Source organism: Pocillopora verrucosa, chromosome 1, assembly GCF_036669915.1.
Source record: "Pocillopora verrucosa isolate sample1 chromosome 1, ASM3666991v2, whole genome shotgun sequence".
NCBI classification, from domain to species: domain Eukaryota; kingdom Metazoa; phylum Cnidaria; class Anthozoa; order Scleractinia; family Pocilloporidae; genus Pocillopora; species Pocillopora verrucosa.
In genome coordinates, this window is record NC_089312.1 from 30,068,623 (window position 1) to 30,089,657 (window position 21,035).

Consider the following 21,035-nt stretch of genomic DNA (forward strand, 5'->3'; position numbering starts at 1 on the left):
CAAGCGCAATTTTTTTTCCGTTTTTCAGGCGAACGCAGGCAAACTCGAGGAGAGCACACGCGCGAGTCACGCGTTGGGAGTGAGGCACACAAAAAAATGACAAACAAGATACCGGTAGTTTTTCGTTTTTGCGCCCCTCCCCTCGCGGGCGACTCACACTTCGCGTCAGCTACGCGCTTGCCTTGGACTTAAAAAATGCAAAAGACTATCACGTCTGTCCTGCGGGCTATTTAGACCTTGTTATACTCTTCAGGAGAAAATGAAAATAAGTGGTCGTCTTATTTCCTTTTGGTTTTCAAGTCTGACAAACATTGGTGTGTCAATCTTATTACTATTCCTAATTCTGGTTTTCAAAGCGTGAAGCACTATTTCTCATGAACAGGATGCGATTCTGTCGCAAATAGCAACCCAGCAATATTCGCTGGTACTCTTCGGCTGAGAGAAACGCTGTACGATTGAAGTGTCTCGCCTAAGAAAACAGCACAGTGACCCTTCCAGGGCCCATACTCGGTCCTCTCTTTCTGAAGTTCTCGGCACTAAACTACCGGGTTTCCTACTTAAGGCTCACGAGTTCCAAAAAAAAAAAAAAAGAATGTAAGAGGACGCAACATTAGCACAACAGTGAGAAATGACAGCATAACAAAGGTAATGGCGATAAAAGAAAGTCTCAGCTCAATCAAATTACCGAGCATAAACTTCCCATTTGTCTCCTCGCGATAGAGAATTCACGCCACCATGGTCATCGCACCAAAATTGCCCTGGTGGACGAAAGGAAAATGCTCTCATGTCCGATTTCCACTCAGCGACAAGCCGGTAAATCCTGTTAGCTCCATGGTGTGAATAAGAGCCCCACTGGTTCATCTCCAGGACTGTGTCATTGTAGGCCCCCCACTTGTCACAGTTGTGGGACAGTGTGGAATTATCATCCGGGAGTGTATCAAAAGAGTCACATGCTGTAGCTGGTTTGCTGGGATTTTCCAAGAAATACTCAAGTACCTTATAGCCGGCGGAATCGTTTTTTGTCATGACGTGGAAAACGCTGTCCTGTTGTTTCTTGAAGCAATGCCACCGAAGCTGATGAAAATTGATGGCTTGTCGAAGTTCTCGGATTCCCATGATCGAAACGAACACATAGTCGTCCGTATAGTTTGAAATAGCAATATAGTTGCTAACCATCTGCATGGTCTTAGTTGAAAGGTCAGAAAGATTTGCCGGAATTTTCGTGCGTTTTAGTAAAGTCCATCCACCTATAACATCGTGAGGGATAAACCACAATACAGTTAAGATCCAAAAAATTACCCTGAAAAATAAACATTGGCAACGAAGAAAAACCTCAAGACAGTAGCCAAACACCAGGTTTAAAAGGACACCTCAAAATGGGGATTGTAAAACAAGCAAAATGCAATAGTTGTCCACATTTGAATAAAAGGTTTTGTGAAAATAGAATTGAGTCAGACAAGATATGGAAATGTATGCATGAAGTAGTTTACAGCTTTTCAAATAGGAATGGGCTCAGTTACTTCCGCTGTACAATAACTGTTCGAGCTTTGTTTGTTATGAAAATTCAATGAAGCTAGCTCACTAGACACATAATTTCTTTGTCTTTAGCTAAAAAGGCTTCGACCTAATTCACGTAATCATATTCGAAATCGGGCCCTCTAATGGATAAGAACATACCCCATAGGCTTCTTTTCAAAGTTGTGTTACTGATTAGCCAAGTGAGTGAGTTTGCTCGATACGTGACTTATTCAAGCTTGCTATTTGGGAGCAACAAGTCTTCCAATTTTCATACCTTACAATTGCATATTTCACTCGTACTTCAGACGTGAGGGTTTTAACCAGTTTCTCGTTCAAGAATTTTTTTCGTGAAATTTTTGTCCAATATTATTAACCTGTGACAGTTATAATTTAGTAGTACGTGTTCCAAGCTTTTGTCCAAGAGTCCAACACGATAACTTCTTTAAATTTGTTAACTTCAGTTTTCACGCCTCAAAATTTTGATTCAGAAATAGTAGATCAAATCGTAATAACTGTCCTACCTCCATCAGTTGTCATGTCACAGTACACTACAAAAGAGTCGCTGGACGTTCTGGGTGCAATCCAGTACTCTCCATCCGTCAGTAATTCACCCCGCTTGTCTGCAATGTCCTTGCAAGATAGTCCTGGATTGCTCCTATGGCTTCCTAAGGCTTCCACTTCGTCGCCTGAGAAGAAATCATGATTACTTATCTCAGACACTTAGTTAAGAAAAAGCACCTCATGCAGATCTTTTTATTGGTCTTCTGAAAACACTGTACGGGAAATGTTTCTGATATTCGTCGTGAATTAGTGTATCACAGATTCACGTAATATAACGTAAATGTGCGTTTCATAGGAGGAACAGGTTGTTTTTTTTCCCTTGCTTTAAATTTAAAGCGAGAATTATTTAGGACTTTTTTTTGTGAGCTTATTTCGTCAGACACCAGATGACTCGTTCATGCACGCCCACCAAGAATTTGGCAACTTCTCATCCTGTGAAATCTCAGTGAAAACCGAGATACGGCCAACATTTTGTTCAACTATATGCCCATTAATCAGTGCATGCAAGGTAATATATTTTTCTTACTTATACTTACACTTGTTAATTAATTTCTAGCAAACGTGAAATGATTTTTCTCCAAAAGTGAATTTTTTTAAACCAAATTAAGTCTTTAAACGATCATTTTCTAATTACTCCAAGTTCTAAGAGCGCACTTTGCTTGTCCTCGATCAGCAAAGAAGTGCTTGACTTAGATTTTTTAGGGCCAGCTATAATTTCTGGTTAACTTTTTACTGTTTTCGCTGTCTGATTTCATGATAACAAAACATGATTGGAGGCCATACCTATTCATCCTAGGGCAAGACCAGTTCTTAAAAAGTATAATTGCTACGTGCTACCGAAGTATGAGCGTTGAAAACTTACCAGCGTACGAAACACTATTTAATTGCTGACAAGTGTTCCCTTGGTAGCCAATGGGACATAGACATTTATAGATTCCGCGCTTGTAATCAGGAACACACTTCCCTCCGCTTTTGCATGGGAAACGTGAACAAGGCGTCTAGAAAAGGCAAAGTTTTAAACCGTTTACTATAAATCGGCTGAGTTATTGTTCATTGATTAATTTGCGTTTTTACGCTCTACACTTTTAGATTGGTGTGCAATTTCTCTTTACTGTTCTTTACTCGTTTCCTTTGGTACCGACAAGAAGAATTTTTTCAACAATCGAGAGCATCTTCCGTTAGTGATAATTTCCCTATTTTCGCGATCGTAATGTTTGATTTTAGGGTAATAGATGGGTAATACTGTAGAGAGGAATTAGATGCTATACAGACCCATCCAAGGGTTTGAAAATCTCCACCTATCGTTAACCAGCTCTAAGTAATAATCGTCCTTTCAAAAGGGAAGTGAGAAAAGATTCTTATTGTTGGCTTTGCTTTCTGCATGTTCAAATTTTAATACCAGTGTGTCGCGTTTCATATCTATTTTATCTAGAGAGAAGATTAAATCTTCGTCCAAGTTTATTTGAGGCTGTTGATAAAAAGTAAACTAAATAAATGTAAAATGGGGATTTCGGTGGAAAATGTTCTCGATAATTCTCTTGTCGAATACGTGCGCATCTGAGACAGAGCAATCTGCACGACTGATGATAACGATTACTTACCAATTTACTCCAGTGGTGAAATTCCTTGCTGCGCTTGAAATGATGTGGGACGTTATACAGACCTTCAGACAAGAGCTCGCACAGAATTCCTGCCCGGTGCAATGATGCTTCCTCTATATTGAATGATAAGCACAAGGCAAGTCGTGCACATCTCAGGGCACACTCGCTAATCAAACCCACAAAGAAGGTCGAAAGTTTCCCCACATTAAGGAGATGGTTTTTGTGTTCGATAAAGTACGAAAATACTTCATTTGCGCCAATTGATAACCGAGTGTTGTCATTTTCTTTCATTGCAAGTATTGTGTATGTTTGTGTACCACAAATTATAGCGCACGCAACGACAACGATGAATCGAAGAGGGGACATTATTAGATGCGGCAAGTCATTACTGTAAAGAACGAACAGCGTTAAACTTGTGAAAAGGCTTCACAAAATTCTGTTTTCGCACCTGGTCTTGGTCTAAGAGGCAATAAATGTATTTTTAAGATTCTGTTAATAACAATGTAAGCCAACAAAACTTGCTTTTTGTACTTCAATAATAGATCTTTCAAAAACAACTTATAAAGAAAGAGACCTAAATTGCCCTCGTTTTTCGTTATTGAAAACAGTCACAGCTATAAAAATAAATTCCTATTCAACAACGAAGACCCTTGATGAATGAATGAAAACTGCAGCTGTCCATCTTTTGTGGAAATCAATGTATTGCTCTTTTATTTGAAATTTCTCAATTGTTGGTTGATGCGAGGAAAGTTTTAAGAATTATATTAGGAACTGTTGTCATTCCTAATCCATAAGTGGTAGCTCAGATGAGTCGAAATATTTTAAGAAAGACCAATCATGATCTAAAATTTCGATCGCCGAATACCGTTAAAAATATCTTACCTGTCCTTCTCGCAACCTTTGTTTCAAGATACGTAACTTTAATAACAATTTCTTTCCATAGTGCACCATAATTGATTGTCTCCCTGCTGGAGTCTCAAAACTCGGATACAGAATCCGTAATAAAATTTTCACAAGTCATTCGCTCTCAGGTAATGCATATTTTTTACAGGAATAATCGGTACTCAGACAAACGGAACCCCCCCCCCACCTTTAAAAAAGGTGGGGGGGGAGGGCTGCGAAATAATTTAAGTCAAGTAATGCATGCTGCTGGTTTCCTAGTAGTCTATAAATTTTTCATTTAGGCAACCAATAAAACTACTACTTATTTGATGCTATCTTACGCTGACAAGGAAATTTTAAAAATGTATACGGCAAGTCCATGTATCTGGAAAAATAGACAGGATATTCATATAGATTTATTTACAATTTTTAATGTTTATTTATTGCAGAAATAAAAATTAGGAAAATTAAGGTTTGTAACTTGAGACAAGAGTTTATAATCTCTTGCTTGAGATTTAGTCTACAAAAAATAAGAGAAAATTCAGTAAGAAATTTTTCTGCCTATTTCTAATATTCGGCTCCTTGTTGTACACAAAAAGAAATAAAAATTGAAAATAGAACGAGTAAGATGTTCTGTTGGAACAACTTATTTTCAGGTTCAATACAGTGTGCATTATAAGTATATTTTATGAAATTAATTTCCAAGAAGGAAAGTGTATTAATACTTTGTGAATTTCAGACGTGGTTGATTTAAACGGTAAAATGCCAAAAAAATAGGCCCTTTACGAGATCCCTTGTTTTATAACAAAGTTTACAGTTGCGCTAAGCCTCGTTTTAAAAATGAGGGAAAAAGCACGGCGAATGGGGGCTTTGTGTTCGTTGAATCGTTTTGGAAGAAAAGATTCTTGCTCAAAATTCTAGCTCGCTCTCAGTTGGTGAACCAATCCCCTCGTCGGTTGTTTGCCCACCAACTGACATCTCAGCCAATTCGCTAAGAGTATTTTTACTTTCCTTGTGATGTAATGGACTCCATTCAAGGGGTGAGGATCTGAACATTGATGACGCAGGCGTTACCGGGGGAACCGTGCACGAATTGCACAAGTGATACCATCTCCTTGGATTCTCTGGGGAATACCTCAGTGTCTCTGGAGAGTTCGGTAAGGGTGGAAAACTTTTGTGGTGGTTCAGAACACGAAGAGGATAAAATTTGTAGGTGGGAGAGATGCTGGTGTAACGCTTTTGTAATTCTTCTTTCTCAGGAACTATCTTTCCTTTACTTATCTCGCTCTCAAGTCCAAAGTACTTCGCACACTTTGCGATGCAATATGTAGGGCCTTCGTTATCCCACGTTTTGTATTTCAATAAATTTAATTCGCCCCTTGTTGGTAAATCACGCGACTCGCATGGTCGAAAGCCACCGTTGACAAAAATATTTTGCCAATCAATGTCACCATTAGTTTTAATTGCAAAAGAGTCTCTTTGGACTTTAGATTGTCTGCGGATGTAAACTTCTTCATCCGGTGTTTTCTCAACTTTGGAGGGTGACGTATCTGTTAGGGGTGGTAGACGATTAACTTCGTCGCCTCTTTTATGGTTACTCAGTAGCTTTGGAATCTGAGATACACTACTTATAGTCTGACTTGCCGAATCACTTGTGGTAGGTCCTTCTATGGCACTACCCGCGTCCAAAATTCGACCAAACAATTCCTCCTCTATTTTGCTATCTTCTCTCTGTCGTGTTTCATTAATATTGCCCGTCTCTTTGCCGCACTGTTTAACAAACTTCTCGAAGTATTCCACAGGATCATAACTGGATTGTCTCGTTCGTTTCACTCTCAAACGGACAGGTTTGCAATTCACATGTAATTCGGGGAGTATTGTACTCCCTTTGTCAAATATGTTGGATTTGTTCTGAGAGAGCAGTTTTGCCCAGCTGCTGTGACGCAGTTTCGGTTTACCAGTTGATATTCCAGGAAGATGCTTTGTTGAGCTGTCATCGTGCGATTTCATCTCCCAATAATGTCAATTCTTCTCTGTTGTCTTTAAATTCTGCTTTTATCGTAGGGTTCAAACATATCTGTAGAAATAGGGAAAGGGTATGTTTGCGATAAAATAGCTGTTTAAGACATGCCCATATCTTTCCTGATATTAAAGGAAATTCTTTCCTAGTAAGAAAATGTTCATTGCAGGTAAGCTAAAATAAAAGAAATTGCAAAACGATGCCCGGCCTGAAAATTTAATTCAGCCTTCGACGAGAATCGAACCCCCCCTCCCCCACCCCAGGAACTAGTTGAGCTCTACTATCAAATGAGCTAGAAGCCACACGATGTTTGGAGCGAGGCACGGGTTCGAATCCCGTCGAAACCTGAATCTTTCCAGGCCTCTTTTCTGCAATTGCTTAAATTGTATCTCACTTGCGTCAATCATTTCCGGCTTCGTGTATTTCGTTCGCAGGTGGACATATGATTAATTTTTTTTTGGCAATTTTGGAATACTTTCTCTTGACAGATGCGGTTATTTATACAGATTTTTGGTGAGTTATGATCAGTTCTAGTTAACTAAAATATTTAAATCCCACAAGACTTGTATACACTAATTTCCTCCGCCGAAAATTTAAAATGTGAGCTCCGTGACTTTGTCGACCGATACAACTTTTGCCTAACTACCTATGCTGGACGCAAACTAAAGAACTGAAGAACTATCTTTCATAATGTATGCTTAGCAAGAAAAAGGGACAGGTTTTTTGTCGAGTACAGACCATTCCAAGTGTATATAACTTGTGCTGACACTGCCCTCCTTCCCCCCGCACCAACACACACGCTACGTACGCACAACCGCCATAAACAAAGCTAAGTTATTGCTTTCTCAGTTAATTGTAAAAATATATTTTATGTATCTCACAACATAAAAAACTCATTTGGGCTTTCTTGACTTCTCGCTTACTTAGACTTATCACGATAACAAGAATTCGTTATCAACCACATGAACTACTCTTCTGACCATAGAGGTTTCATGGTTTTTTAAATCAGTAAACAAATTTGAAAAGCTTGTCCCACCGGCTTGTGCGTTATCATTCGTTTGTTTTCATTCATTAAGTTGTCTGAGACATCAAACAATCTGAAGGTGTGTTCGTCAAAGCCTACTGTCGTCGGCAAAAATACCGACTTTCGACAAAATTAGAGCCTCAATATGTAGATATGTAGCAAAGAGATCTCAGTTGACTGAGCAGGGAAGCTCACACAGGTTGTTATTATTCGACTTTATTCATGCAAACAGATGATTGACTAAATTTTTTTGTCTAATTAAAGTCAACTAATTTTCAGAGGCCTCTAATTTATCTTGGCTTTTTTACGTAGGCTCCACTGTACTTCAGTGGTTTGAAATAAAATATCAAAGTGGAACAAAACCATACAAGAATCTTTGGATTATCTTTCTGTTCTACGCCAGTCTTCCTAATCTTTTAATTGCTTTATAAAACTATGAAATTGTGTGTTCAATTTTGAATTACATTAGTCTTACCTTTTTTCAAGGAGTGTCTTGATACAGACATCCTAGTTTCTCTTCTTAGTTTGATATAGTGAAGAAAATTTGACTGTTGTCGTCACAGCGCCGTGTTCCATTTCTCCTTAAGTGTAAGTGACTCGTTGCTAAGGGGTAGCTTTAAGATTTTACACGCTTGATATCACAAAAGTAATGAGTCTAACAAATAACGCCTAATTTACAATTAATGCGATATTGCCTTGTTGCATACAATAGACCGTACAGTAAAAAAAGGCAATCGAAACACACAAATCCCAGGGGTTATGGCGTTTTTACTTCTCAAAAGAAATTAATCAGCGGGAAACCATAATGTTGTTGACTTAAAAAACTGTCTCTATTCAAACGTCTTTGGGGTATAATTTCCTCCTAATCTTACTAATACAAACATAGGTAATCTGTCCAACCGTGATCAGTGAAGCACAGTTAACTCCACACTGTGAAATGATAAAGGCATTATTGGGGGTATTGGTTTATAGTTTCTATTTTCGCGTGAGCCTGATAATGCTCACGGTCATTAGTGAAACTTGTCATTGAAAGCTTTCACCTTCTATTACTTTCGGTATATGATGTATACTAGAATGATCTAAAAAATATACTGGAATGATAAAAGTACATCGCATGTTACCCCACGCATTTATGTCAGGTTTAGCTTTTCAGTGTAGATTTTCTGCGAATTTCTCGAATCACGATCATATCTGAGCCAGATTTAAATACCAAGACGGTTTAAATAAAAAAATGTTAATCGGGTTTTGAATCCTTCAACGAAAGTGGAGAGCTTATTTCGGATCTAACGGCAAGCGCATTGTAATGGAGCTAAATTGCTCTTAAAATGGTTGAGGTCAAATAAAATTTTACCACAATTATCATTACAATCGCGATCGGATATAATTAATTTTTTTGTTTTGTTTTTTTTTTGCATACTTTTAACAGTTATTCTTAACGTAGCCTATAAATGTCTCCATGTAAAAAGGCTCTACTCAGTCATTCATATGTACACTGTGCAGACCTAGTTTTAAGAAGGCTTGGCTACCAAAACGTTCCCAGCACGCCTCGCAGCCTGACGTACTTTAGCCGGCCATATTGGAAGGAGTCAACACTGTACGACCATGATTTCTCGGTTACGTTTAGCCACCAGAATTGGTAAGTCTTTATTCTTGAAGTCGGCGATGCTTCTGAAAAGGTTTTAAGACTCATCCATTACGTCTGATTAAAATGGCTTTGTCATTTTTGTACGCAAAACGATGAACCTCCCGCACCAAAGCTGCTAAGCAAGTATTGGGTCGTGAAATTGACACACAATCTTTTGAAATTGTCGTTTGTACCTCTGTAACTGATGTATTAAATGTAGATCTAGACGAAGTTACTACTGCTTTTGACAAGCCTTTATAATCGTGTAGATCAAAGTCATACGGTAGGGGATAATATATTATTGTTAATGATTACTCTCGACTTCGATCTGAATTTATCATGCATTCTCTTTGCCTTTGCAGTAAGTATATTGCTTTGGTGGTCATAAACTTTTACATTAGTACATTTACCTGTATGAAAACATTTTATCCGGCGCAGGATGCTGTATGAGGCCTATTTTTTTGCACAATAGTTGATGTGTAGGTAAATTTGACCGAATGATTATGTATCGTTCCATTCGTTGCAGTGTTGATGATATTTACATGTATCATGTTGCCTCTTAGGTGGTGCAGCCAGGCTCTTGGCACATGCAAAACCAAGGTAAGCTTTTATTTGATCTTGGAAATTGACAAAGGGTTTAAACATGCAACTTGCTCCTACCGCTTTTCAATATTCAGTTGTAATTACTGAATGTAGTTTGAGTTAATTTTTTAAATTCATTCTTAGTATGCCTGCCACCACAAGAATGATGTGTCAGGTTCCTGCCCAACAAACAGAAGGTAATGCATATGGTACTTAGCAGAGTGCTTTCATATTCAGTTTTAGATCAGTTTCAACATCTTGAGACATTTGAGTAAGGCTTATGAATTTCCCAGTCAATGTTTAGTGGGTTATGTAGAACCACCATTATATATGAAAGTTTATTATAAACTGTACTTAGAGCTGTGTCTCAGAGATAGCCATGGAATACCTCCTTGAGTTAGCTTTGTTGAGTTGGTCATTTATGTTTATGTTTAGTTAAAATTTGGTGACAACAATTTAAGTTTGATTTTGTTTATCATTCAGATAAACCTCAGGAGTTTGGTCAGTTCTATAGAGATATCAGCAGTTTGTTGAAGGAGAAGACTGGGGAGACTGGTAAGACGAAAGAATGTAGCGCATATAGTTATTATTTTCAGTTATAGAACATGCATTTATTGTTCTCAGTGGCAGTTTGATAAAGACAATTAAAAGTTGAACTTAAGAATCATTGTGTTAGAGGCATCAGTTAGCTTCACTTAAATTTCCCTGAACTTAAAGTGCTAGATTTGACCCTATCAACAGTATGATGACAACTGCAGTTAGACCTTATACTGTAAGAAAGATACATGTAATTAATACTATCTTTGTATGTGTTTTATTTTTAGGCCACAAACTTTTGGCTGGTGGATTCCTCACCTACATCCTTTCAAAAGAAATACTCATTCTTCATGATGAGGTGCTTATGCAACAGTGGGCATACCCCTCTTTTTTTATTTTGGTTGAATTTGTTCCTTGGTTACAATCCTTTTCTCTTATGTAGTGGTTGTCACTGTAATTTGAAACAGATGGAAATCTCTTGTTTGAACTTATACATACCATGGAAAAAATGAAACCGTAACAAATTCATATGTTAGATTGTGTTTTAAGTTCATTCTTGGTCTAAAGTTATCTATCATAATGTAAAAGAAAGGAAAAAAGAATTATACCCCATTCACACCATCAAAACATGTCTTGTTAAACAAAGTTTAATGAAACCATGTTTAATTAAACATGGTTAACTGATCAACCTGTTCACATTGAACAACAAGAACTGACAACAATGCAGCCTTGTGTTCATGCTCGGCCTCGTGTTTGTGTGATTGTAATTGACATAAAATGTTACAACATCATACAGTCACAACATTTAAAATGTAAACAAAATGGTGGATGGGCAAAATACTGAGCTTTTGTTTTGGAAAACACAGAGAGAAGAAAGCCGGCTTCTTCTTTGGTGTGGCATTTCCTGTCTTAGCACATTCTTCTTTGTAGCTTCTATAGGCACTTATCAGAGTGTAAATTCGTGTCTTGTAGCTGCCATTGTCTCTGTCTTTGTAGCCTGCAGCTCAAAGATATGCCACAATTTCTCGCCATGTAGGCTTTTTTCTTGTGTATGATTTTAGCTGGAGCTGGATACTCTCATCTCCCCACTTTTCAAGTAATAGGAGGGTTTCTTTGTGCTCCCAAACTCTTTTGTGCGTTTTGGTTTCTGCCGCCATTTTGAATGTGTTTTATTAAACACAATTGTTTAACTACCTTTCAAGGGAGTTTTGTTAAACACAGTTTTAGACGTGTTTTGTTAAATGTGCCTGCAGTGTGAACAGCCAGTCTTATTAAATCTGTTCATCAAAACAAATTTTTAACATGTTTAAGCTTTGGTGTGAATGGGGTATTAGACGAATCACACTGCTTTAGCAAATTGGAAACCAAGAAACAATTTTAAGTGCAACATATTAGTGTTGGTGTGTGTTGTATATAGGAGTACTTTTAACCCTTTGGATCAAACATAGTCACAAAAAGAAAAGAAAAGAAATGACCACTAACTAAAGCAGCTCTTGATTGTTAAACAAGTTCTCCTTGTCAACACCGTAGGAAATGCATAGAGAAGAGTGCAGAAAATATGCACACTGGTGTTAGGGTGTGAAGGTTTTCATGAAGAGATGCAATAGATTCTTACACTGATAAGACAAACATGGTTTGGGGCACTTTATGCTTGTGCAGACTAACTTTAAAATTGCAATTCCTTGAAATGAATTGTTCACTCGCTTTTTCAGAGAGTTTCACTATTAACCATTGAGACCTGAAGAGTGTGAGAGTAAACACCTCCAAATAACATGTTACAGAACAGTGACAGCAATGCTAATGTTATTTTTCAGACTCTTCTTGCTGTTGTGATGTTCAGCACTATGTATTGGGTCTATTTAAAAGTTTCTCAGCCAGTTGCAGATTTCCTAGACAGTTATTCTCAAGTGAGTCATTTTTACAGAGATACTTAGTCTTTTGTACACATGTTATGCTACTAATTCTGCTGCGTTGTTCAATGGTTGTGGAAGGTTGAGTACATGCCACAAATTCATTTCTCAATTGATCATTTGTTTTTGGGTGCATTAATTTGAAACTAAAATCCAAGCAGTCGGCCAAATCAAATGAATGAAAGCCAAATTTCAAAATATTTTAACTTGTAATAATTTTAAAAGGACTTAAGGTTGAGAAGCTGAAACTGTGACAATACATGTCAAATTTTCACAGGGAATCTTAGCTAGATTCAATGGATATAAAGAGAAGCGCATTGAGATGTTGACTAGCACCATTGAGGAGGCCAGCCAGGTTGAGTACCTGCATTCTGCCAGGACAGACATTGTGGAAATTATGAGGGTAAGATGGCTAAATGGTTAAAGATGGTTAAAATTTTTGTTCACATTATGTCCATGTGAACTTTACAGAACTTTACTGTTGTCTATTTGTATTGGTTGAATGTTTTTTCTTTGAAATTGATATTATAATACCTAAGATTTCATCTTTTGATGAGGTGGTTGGAAATTTTTCTTTCTTTTTGTGTGAATGCGTTTAAAATAACCAACTTGCAATGCTCCAAGCTGAACTATTTTAAAGAGACCATCAGGTGGCAGGTGTCCTAGGCAAGCAACATTTGGGATAAACTTCTTTATGCCATTTTGTTCATGGTACGGCCTTCATACATACTTTCTATTTCTTCATTTTTTTAAATAGGAAAATAATGCCATGTCTCTTGAGCTGAAGTATCGAAACAGGCTGCATGAAGTCGCTAGAGAAGTCACCAAACGCTTGGTATTTATCATTCTTACGTTTTTATGTATTGTTGACTGTTGTTGTAGGAATGTTGTGACCATTGCAGAAGTATTTTTGTGTCCAAAAACAAACAAACAAAAAAAGAATTTAAAACAATTTGATTTCAAAGAAAAAAAGTTGCTCCCTTGGGTAAATTTATTTGTAGAGGATAGCCTACTTACAGCTGTGACTTTTTTTTTTGTGGTCATGAACAAATAATTTTGCATACAGAACCATAACACACAACTCTTTAAACCCTAAGAGTGACCAGCATCTAATTTCTCCATTAATTATCATCCCTGAATCAAAAATTAAGGTCACAAGAATCAGGGAAATGATCACCAGCTAAAGGAACTCTTGATTGTCCAACAAATTCTCCTTGTTGGTGCCTCAGGAAATTTATATAGAACTGGAGGAGAACGTACATACTGATGTCAGGGTGTAAAGAGTTAAATTGAGTAGTGTGGAGCACTGTTATGGATCCCTGTCACTTAATTTGGGAGCTTGAAATGAAGATTGTGATAGTTACCTTTAGTGTGAGCTCTATTCTACTGAGACTAAGGGCAGATATACCTGAAAATATTATTTCCCAAAAAGAATAAGTAATCTTCTACTTCTTTGAAGTACACAGTGGCTTTAGTTGGCTTTCAGGAAATATCCATGCCCAACCTAAGGAAGGTCTTGAAAATTGTAGTGCAGATGGAAACCTTAAGGGCTAAATCTACAAGATGATCATAAGAGGGTAGTGGTAGTTCTCTAAACCAAAAAGTTTTGGATCAGTGGATTTCATTTCAAGCCTTAGTGGAAAGCAGGGGTCATTAGTAACTTTAAGTCAGGTAATTCCTTTGAAGTCAAAGCCAGTTGCTCTTGAGAAACTTAGGGAACTTCTCTTTTTTCTGTTTTTTTTTCATTTCTAATGCACAGGATTATCAGGCAGAGATTGAAGCTTTCCATCGAAGGAATGCTCAAGCACACATTGTTGATTGGGTGGAAAAAGAAGTTGTCAAGAGTATTTCACCTCAGTTGGTATGTATGGAAAACTGAAATTATTACTTTTGATTTAACAATAACTTTCCCAACATCTTTTTCCAGTTGGGGAAACTGGTGAACTGCAATTCATTTGGGCAATTGTGTAAACCATCCTGGTAAAAAAGGTTTCAGTGTTGGCTTATTACTGTAAGGAGTAGAGTATGATTTACTTTTGCTTCTTTTAATTGAAATTTCATTGGATTTTTATAATCCTTGTCAACCCTGGGTTTCACAAGTCTTTTTTTTGCACATGGTAGTAAGCTTTGGGTAAAGGCTCAACCCAAAACATATGATCTGCTCTACTGTTTTTGGGGTCAGTTAAACAAAATCAACCTACCTAGTGAATGAAATGAAGAATGCTGAATGGAATCCAATTGTGCAAATCAGTGCTTAGAACCGTAAGAAGCAAATATGGCTCTGAATTTTGGTGAAGTTCATGGCCCTTTTCATGGAATTTAGTGGTTCAGATTTTCATAGGAGACTCATGTAATACTCCTTGCACTGACAGGGTCTGGCATCCATACCAATCCTTCTTTAAAACCCTTTAAAAACCTTTATTCTCAAGAAAAAATAATTGACTTTCATTTTCTGAACTTCTCACAGGAAAAGGAAAGTGTTAGCCAGTGTATTAGAGACCTAAAGGCTATGGCACCAGCTTGAAAGGAGTGTGGTTCATTACCAGATTTAACAAACATTGGGCCTACTTTTTGTGAATATAAATTTTTGTTGTTTTGATTGTAACCCATGGGTCATAATGGCAACTCTGAAATAAAGATGCGATAATTTTAAAATTGTGTACTGTCATTTCTTTTCTGCCTTAAGTAGTACTTGATTCAGTGATGATAAAAGTTGCTCTTCTGGAGAAAATACCAGAACCTATAAATATTTGGTTGTTGAGGCATTGTGTTCCATGCTGTTCCTCATCTTCCATCAAGTTTTTCAGATTATAAATTATTGTTGAGTTGAATTTCATATAGCTTGTATTTCAACTTTACTGGGTTGCTACACTTTAACCCTAAAGCAAATAGTACAATACTCAACTATAACAATAATATTAGAATTACAATGCTGAAAATTATTTTAACTTATTAACTGCAATATCTCGCATAATATACCAAAAATAAGCTTGAAAATTTTCATCTTTGTGAAGGAAATTGATTAACATAATGAAAGTGACTATGTTTACAGCCATATATTACTCTTCATGTACATTTCAGTTATTACACCAAATAAAATTTGAAATTATCATGAATTTGCTCCTTATTAATTATGTGGGTTCCAAACTAAAGCTATTAAAGTACATATCACTGTTTCATTTTAAGATATGACAAGAAGTAAAGGAAGTCTCATTAATAATACCATACAAATATTTGAAACTATTATAGCCATAACTAAATAATGTCATAAATTAGGTACACTCTATTCATTATCCAATTTGTTTGCAAAGATGTTTCATTTGATTGTGTATTTCTGGCAAAGTATGTAACTCTAGGTATAATACTTTAAACTATTCAAGTCAACAACTGCATATAAACCAGTAGATTCAATTTTCCACCATTTTGACAATTTACTTGAGTAATGCTTTAAGTAGAGAGGGAGAGAGAGAGTTTCATGAATACAAAATTGTGTGAATGCTGATGATCAATGATGCTATTACAGTGGAGTGAGAGATGCAAATTGTGTGAATACTGAAAATCAATGATGCTATTACAATGGTGTGAAAGATGCAAATTATGTGAATACTGATGATCAATGATGCTATTACAGAGGAGCGAAAGATGCAAATATTTGGGAAGATACTATTCTAAACACTAATTTAAGCAATTTAACTATTTTCTTTAGAGGAAATGGTAAAGTAATCAAAATCTTATGAAAGTCTTGCCATCATGCAAAACTTCCCAGTCAGAATAACAAAATTAAACCTTCCTACACAAACCTTCATGAAGTGACAAGTACATACACCACTATCATTTTAGCAAATGTAAAAATAAAATACAATTGTATCATGAATCCTGGTTTAAAAAAATTTAGGTGATTTTCTCCACAAATTTTCTGTAATTCACTGACCAACAAAAATTGAATTTCGTCTTCTGCTGTCAATGACATCAATAATTCTTGAAGCTATGGGTTGATCTGCAGTGCCACCATTTTCATTAATCTCCAAGGCACTTTTCAATTCAGCAATCTGAGAATCAGAAAGGTTACCATTGTGGTACACAGTCACCCATCTATCATCCTTACTAACAAATTGACCTACGCGCACATCGAGGATAAACCCAACTCCATGATCAACTTTATCAGCCACATTACTTCTCCCTGCACCAAGCTTGTGACTCACTTTTGCGAGGACAAGAGCATCAATAACAGTCACAATTCCACTCTTGTCTACAAGAAGGTCAAATCTTTTGGCAGCAATGGGTAAGATACTGAAGGGATCTGCATCTCGGGTACAGAGATTTTTAGCCAAATCTGGCGAGACTCCCTGTGCTTTCAGCATGTCACAGAATTTTTGAAGAGCTTTTCCATTTTCCAGTGCATCTGCAATGAGTTTTGCACCAGCTTTCTGTGATTCTGCTTTGTTTAAAGCTTCAAGTATGTAACCACCTGAAGGAAATCAAACGTTGTCTTAAATTGAAAATATAGGCATAGATTATATACAAGTTTCCAAAAGCTACCAAAGAATTGTCAAGAAAGCTTTAAGGTTAACATAAAACCAGTAACTTATATTTCAGTTGCTATGAATAAATTCTAGCTTCACATTCATGGCAAGGCCTTTTGTCAATTGTTTCCAGGTCATTGGGTTCAGTTAGGTGGGAGGAGGAAAACTGATCAAGAAACCCTGGAGAAAGATCTCTTTGGAGTAAGGACAAGAACCTAAATGGCACACACGGCTGCACTATACCAGCCTACTGCCATACTTGCCTTGTTCAATCACAAGTTCTTTCAAATCTTCAGGGCCCCTTCCATTCAGACAGCTGATGGCTTCTGCAACCTCCACACTGTTACCTATAGCTTTTCCCAATGGTGCATCCATGGTGGTGATCAGGGCCACTGCCTTGATGCCTAAACCAATGCATATACCAACCATGGTCTGAGCAAGAGCCTGAGCTCTCTCCTCCGTGGTTGCAAAGGCTGCTTTGCCAACTTTTACATCCAGCACAAGGGCTGATGGGTTTTCTGATAGGAGGTGACAAAAAAAAAAGGTCAATTTGACATTATCACTGGTATCATGCAATTATTGGATGAGGTTGACCGTGAACACAGACAAGAGGTTTGATAATTCAAGATATCCAGTGAAAACCACATTTCGTAATTATTTTATAATACAAATTTTAAACAATCAGCAATAGAAGACACTTCTCCCTGAGTTTGCAAAAGTTTGAGAACACTGCACATGATGACCCAGTATCTGCTGAAAATATTGGGTTATCATATAAACTTTACACTCTATTGTATATTGACTGTATGCTCTCCACCAATCAGAGTTCCATGGTAAGTCTGACATGAAAATCTTTATAAATGACAAAGTGATCTTTTTCTGATAAAGAGCCACCCAACCCTTTTGACCATTGCCTTGCCTCATATCAGATGCTGGTTTTTCCTACCATATTCCAAGCCAAGCATTATACCATTATATCAATTTTTCCTTTCTGCCTGTTTTTCTACCAGTAATTTAATGGAATCAAGTTTATTTTCTCCCAGTCTGATTCTCCAACCTTATACTCAGGCAAGAGATTCAACACCTTTAGAATCCAATTTGAGGATAGAATGGCCAGTAAAAGATTGATAAATTATCTCATTCCAAAGGACAAATGGCCATAACCAAAGTTTGATATGAATGGTACCAAGCATATCATAAATCATGTGATCATAATTGCTGCTCTAATATTATTAACAGATAGAAAAGCCTCAGCTGAGCTCTGTTCTATTATAAGGCACCCAGGAAGTGGCTAGAGCACAAAAGAAGTATTTCTCCCCAAATCTTTCTGAAAGTATCCATACTGTTCAGATAATCTGAGTTCAACTTCTATCGCAAAACCTTTGCAACATCAGACAGTTGATATAAAAGTACTCGTACAAACACCATGGTCATAGAGATTTTAAAGAAGTATATTACATAGAAGGTCAACCTGAATTATTTCAGTGGTTGGAGGAAGGGATTGGAGAGAACAAATTCTCAGTGAGAGAGAAACAAGCTATATAAATATTCAAAGGTTTCTGATGCAAGTATACATCACAGCCATTGCATACCAGCAGCTTTCTTTGAGATAATAGAACTTGATATCAGAGGTATTGACGATACTGTAGCTGTAACATCCCTTATACGGTACAAAACGCGATCAGCAGGAACCACCGACTCCGTCTGTCCAACAATACAGCAGCCGACTTTAGCCAGCACATCACACATCTGCTTGGCGTCTAGAGTCACTTGAAATCCTGGTATTGACTCTAACTTGTCTAGAGTTCCTCCTAAAGGAGATATAAAGTTGACAAAAATGAATTCAAACATTCAACCTAACGTTCCATAAAAAACTTTTCTGAAATCTTTAAAAGCACCCTAGTTATCTAGAAAAACGTATTTTTTTCAAATAAAAGTCAATAAATCAAAAAGGTGTCATAATCTCGGACATGGCCGAATCCCCTAGGGGAACTTCGCGGCAACCGCTCACCTTGGGGCTCGTCTTTCCTGTTATTTCCATATTTTGTTTACATCGCACTGTTAACAAAATTCATACGTGGAAGCTTTTTACTTATGGAAAGATCTTTGCTCATGGAAAAAACAAAAGCCGAAGAAACTCCTTAGTAAAAAAAAAAGAAAAAAAAACATGCCCGAAGAAGAAAGAAAGAGTACCATTCTGTCAAGAAAAGAAAAAAATTCCTTTGTGAAAGCGACTAGTACTGGCGTAGCTCCACGCTGGCGTCCAGATTTTGAACAAAGAAGTCACCGTCAATCCAAAATTTGCCACACATAATGTTGAAAAGGAGGTTTCCCTTTTTTATTAAATAAGAATCAGCTATGATGCAAAAACATTAGCAATCGCCTCGAATCGTAATTTTGAGAGCTGTCTGTCGATTCTCTGTTTTACATCTCAGCACATTTTGCGGTTTTTTCCATTTTTGCCGTGGGTTTTGCCTTCGCCTTTCGCAACTTTGCCCATAATTGTATCGTCCTCCTCAACGCTCCACTGAAAAGTAAAACGTGTTTGCAATGGGATACTTTTCGCGGGAAATCTTGATCATTGTTTCGTTTAATAAATAGGCGTTGCCTCGTGTTGACAGATTTATTCGATGACAAGAATCGTGATTGACATTAATTCAATAGATTGATTTAAAAGCGTTAGATTATTATGTTTAAGTCAGTTTTTCAGCAGAATCGAAGTGAGAAAGAAGTTATTTTGTTATCGTTTTTCTGTCTCTAAATCCGCTTACCTGGAGAATCTGCTAACCCGTAAAGTGAGACTGTTGTAACGACCCGCCACAGAAGTAAGTTTATATTGAAGTTTTTGAATTTAGTTACAAGATAAAGACTTGATTTGCGTTTGTTCTAATTGCGAATTATAAATGTATTTCTTTTAGATCGAATAATTATTAAAGCTTGGCTTAATATTATACGGTTTGTGGTGGTCACTTGATCTAATCAGTTCCGAGTAAGGAAACAATCATCGTCATTGACGCCAGGAGGTCCGGTTGTCCGATTGGTTTGCGTTTTAGGAGGCGAGATAATAACCTCCTGGCGTTGTGCGAGTTGTTTGCGAAACTTTATGACCTGAAATCTCTGATTTTGGGGGGAAAACAACCACTTTGAGCGAAATTATAGAGTATATAAATTTGGCCGATTTTCGTCAAATTTCGCCAAAACATTCCGGGAATTATGACAAACGAAAGTGTGTCGGGAAATTATTCGTCACGGGGTTTCCATTTACGCAACACGCATAACAAAAAGAGTCAGACACGTTTACGTTGATTGATGCCTTGTGAATAAGACTGTGTAGTCATTTTACTCGTGCTGCGCCATCCGCTATCGGATAAATTCAATAGTAGAACCTTCAGTCGTTTCACGCTTTACCGGCTTCTGCCACTTCCCTAAGAGGAAAGTCGCTTAAATCATAGTTTTATCGTTATCTGCAGTTATTAAGCTTTCTTTGGTTGTATAGTCTGCTAGGATTTACTGAAACTAGCCGCGTAAAAATTTTTACTAAAGGATACCCGCGAAGGTGGGAAGTAACCTTTAGAATGTGTACAAATCGCTGATGCGTTGATGGCGTTCGGATATAATGAGAGGTTTGTTTGCGGTTGGAGGTCTTATCTTCAATTAGATGTAAACAAAAACAAACGTGGATGAAGTCTAACGTGATGTATTCTAAAGTTAAAACATCAATTTAAATTAAATATAGAGTAGAGCATACCAGTATGACCAAGGCCTCGACCAGAAATCATCGGCACCTTCACTCCACACACAGCCAACGCGGGTGCGAGCGCTAAACTCACTTTATCCCCCACTCCTCCTGTTGAATGCTTATCTGCCACACTTCCTTGCCACTCTTTAGGCCACGTCAGAGAACTGCCCGACGAAAGCATCGCTTTCGTAAGGCTTACCGTTTCTTCCCGGTTCAGTCCCTTTAAATACATAGCCATGAGCATCGCGCCGATCTGGCTCTCGGACGCACCATTCGACAAGTACGAAGCCTTCACGAAATGATGTATCTCTTCCTCGCTTAGTTCATCGCCATCCCTCTTTTTAGCGATCAGGTCTGGAATGCAGTATTCACTGGACATTTTAAAGAGTTACAACACTACAAATGATACAAATGAAAAGAGAACACAGCCCCCTAATTAGAGATACACGAATAACGCTTTTCAGATGAGTACCTCAAATTGTAACATGTATTGTTATATTTTTCTTAAGGCCTA

The 21,035-nt window shown here is 37.4% G+C and overlaps 4 protein-coding genes across 4 annotated transcripts; 1 reads left to right on the forward strand and 3 right to left on the reverse strand.

Moving 5' to 3' along the window:
• Positions 1–550: 550 nt before the first annotated feature.
• Positions 551–4,046, reverse strand: LOC131788151 (uncharacterized). Its single transcript, XM_059105219.2, has 4 exons — positions 3,681–4,046; positions 2,942–3,077; positions 2,040–2,204; positions 551–1,247 (listed from the first exon to the last, which is right to left on the reverse strand). Exons 1-4 carry the CDS (start codon positions 4,044–4,046, stop codon positions 682–684), a joined length of 1,233 nt encoding a protein of 410 aa, XP_058961202.2. The 3' UTR covers positions 551–681.
• Positions 4,047–5,044: 998 nt separating this feature from the next.
• Positions 5,045–8,190, reverse strand: LOC131788249 (uncharacterized). The gene is made up of 2 exons (XM_059105341.2): positions 8,082–8,190; positions 5,045–6,639 (listed from the first exon to the last, which is right to left on the reverse strand). Exon 2 carries the CDS (start codon positions 6,570–6,572, stop codon positions 5,472–5,474), a length of 1,101 nt encoding a protein of 366 aa, XP_058961324.2. The 5' UTR covers positions 6,573–6,639; positions 8,082–8,190; the 3' UTR covers positions 5,045–5,471.
• A 926-nt stretch (positions 8,191–9,116) lies between these two features.
• LOC131788209 (ATP synthase F(0) complex subunit B1, mitochondrial-like) lies at positions 9,117–14,914 on the forward strand. Its single transcript, XM_059105285.2, has 10 exons — positions 9,117–9,242; positions 9,794–9,830; positions 9,957–10,009; positions 10,296–10,367; positions 10,637–10,707; positions 12,164–12,256; positions 12,537–12,662; positions 13,017–13,094; positions 14,019–14,120; positions 14,727–14,914. Exons 1-10 carry the CDS (start codon positions 9,209–9,211, stop codon positions 14,781–14,783), a joined length of 723 nt encoding a protein of 240 aa, XP_058961268.2. The 5' UTR covers positions 9,117–9,208; the 3' UTR covers positions 14,784–14,914.
• Positions 14,915–15,023: 109 nt separating this feature from the next.
• On the reverse strand, positions 15,024–20,987 carry LOC131788210 (thymidine phosphorylase-like). The gene is made up of 4 exons (XM_059105286.2): positions 20,531–20,987; positions 18,375–18,593; positions 17,046–17,300; positions 15,024–16,727 (listed from the first exon to the last, which is right to left on the reverse strand). The coding sequence occupies exons 1-4, from the start codon at positions 20,898–20,900 to the stop codon at positions 16,183–16,185; spliced, it is 1,389 nt and encodes a 462-aa protein (XP_058961269.2). The 5' UTR covers positions 20,901–20,987; the 3' UTR covers positions 15,024–16,182.
• Positions 20,988–21,035: the final 48 nt, after the last annotated feature.

Coding starts and splice junctions, on each gene's coding strand:
- LOC131788151 (XM_059105219.2), bottom strand. CDS start 4,046: ATGTCCCCTCTTCGATTCATCGTTGTCGTTGCGTGCGCTATAATTTGT. Junction 3,078..3,680: donor TTCACCACTGGAGTAAATTG/GTAAGTAATCGT, acceptor TGCCTTTTCTAG/ACGCCTTGTTCACGTTTCCC. Junction 2,205..2,941: donor AAATAGTGTTTCGTACGCTG/GTAAGTTTTCAA, acceptor ATTTCTTCTCAG/GCGACGAAGTGGAAGCCTTA.
- LOC131788249 (XM_059105341.2), bottom strand. CDS start 6,572: ATGAAATCGCACGATGACAGCTCAACAAAGCATCTTCCTGGAATATCA.
- LOC131788209 (XM_059105285.2), top strand. CDS start 9,209: ATGATTTCTCGGTTACGTTTAGCCACCAGAATTG. Junction 10,708..12,163: donor TACTCATTCTTCATGATGAG/GTGCTTATGCAA, acceptor GTTATTTTTCAG/ACTCTTCTTGCTGTTGTGAT. Junction 14,121..14,726: donor AGAGTATTTCACCTCAGTTG/GTATGTATGGAA, acceptor AACTTCTCACAG/GAAAAGGAAAGTGTTAGCCA.
- LOC131788210 (XM_059105286.2), bottom strand. CDS start 20,900: ATGTCCAGTGAATACTGCATTCCAGACCTGATCGCTAAAAAGAGGGAT. Junction 18,594..20,530: donor TCGAGGCCTTGGTCATACTG/GTATGCTCTACT, acceptor TATCTCCTTTAG/GAGGAACTCTAGACAAGTTA. Junction 17,301..18,374: donor TATCTCAAAGAAAGCTGCTG/GTATGCAATGGC, acceptor ACCTCCTATCAG/AAAACCCATCAGCCCTTGTG.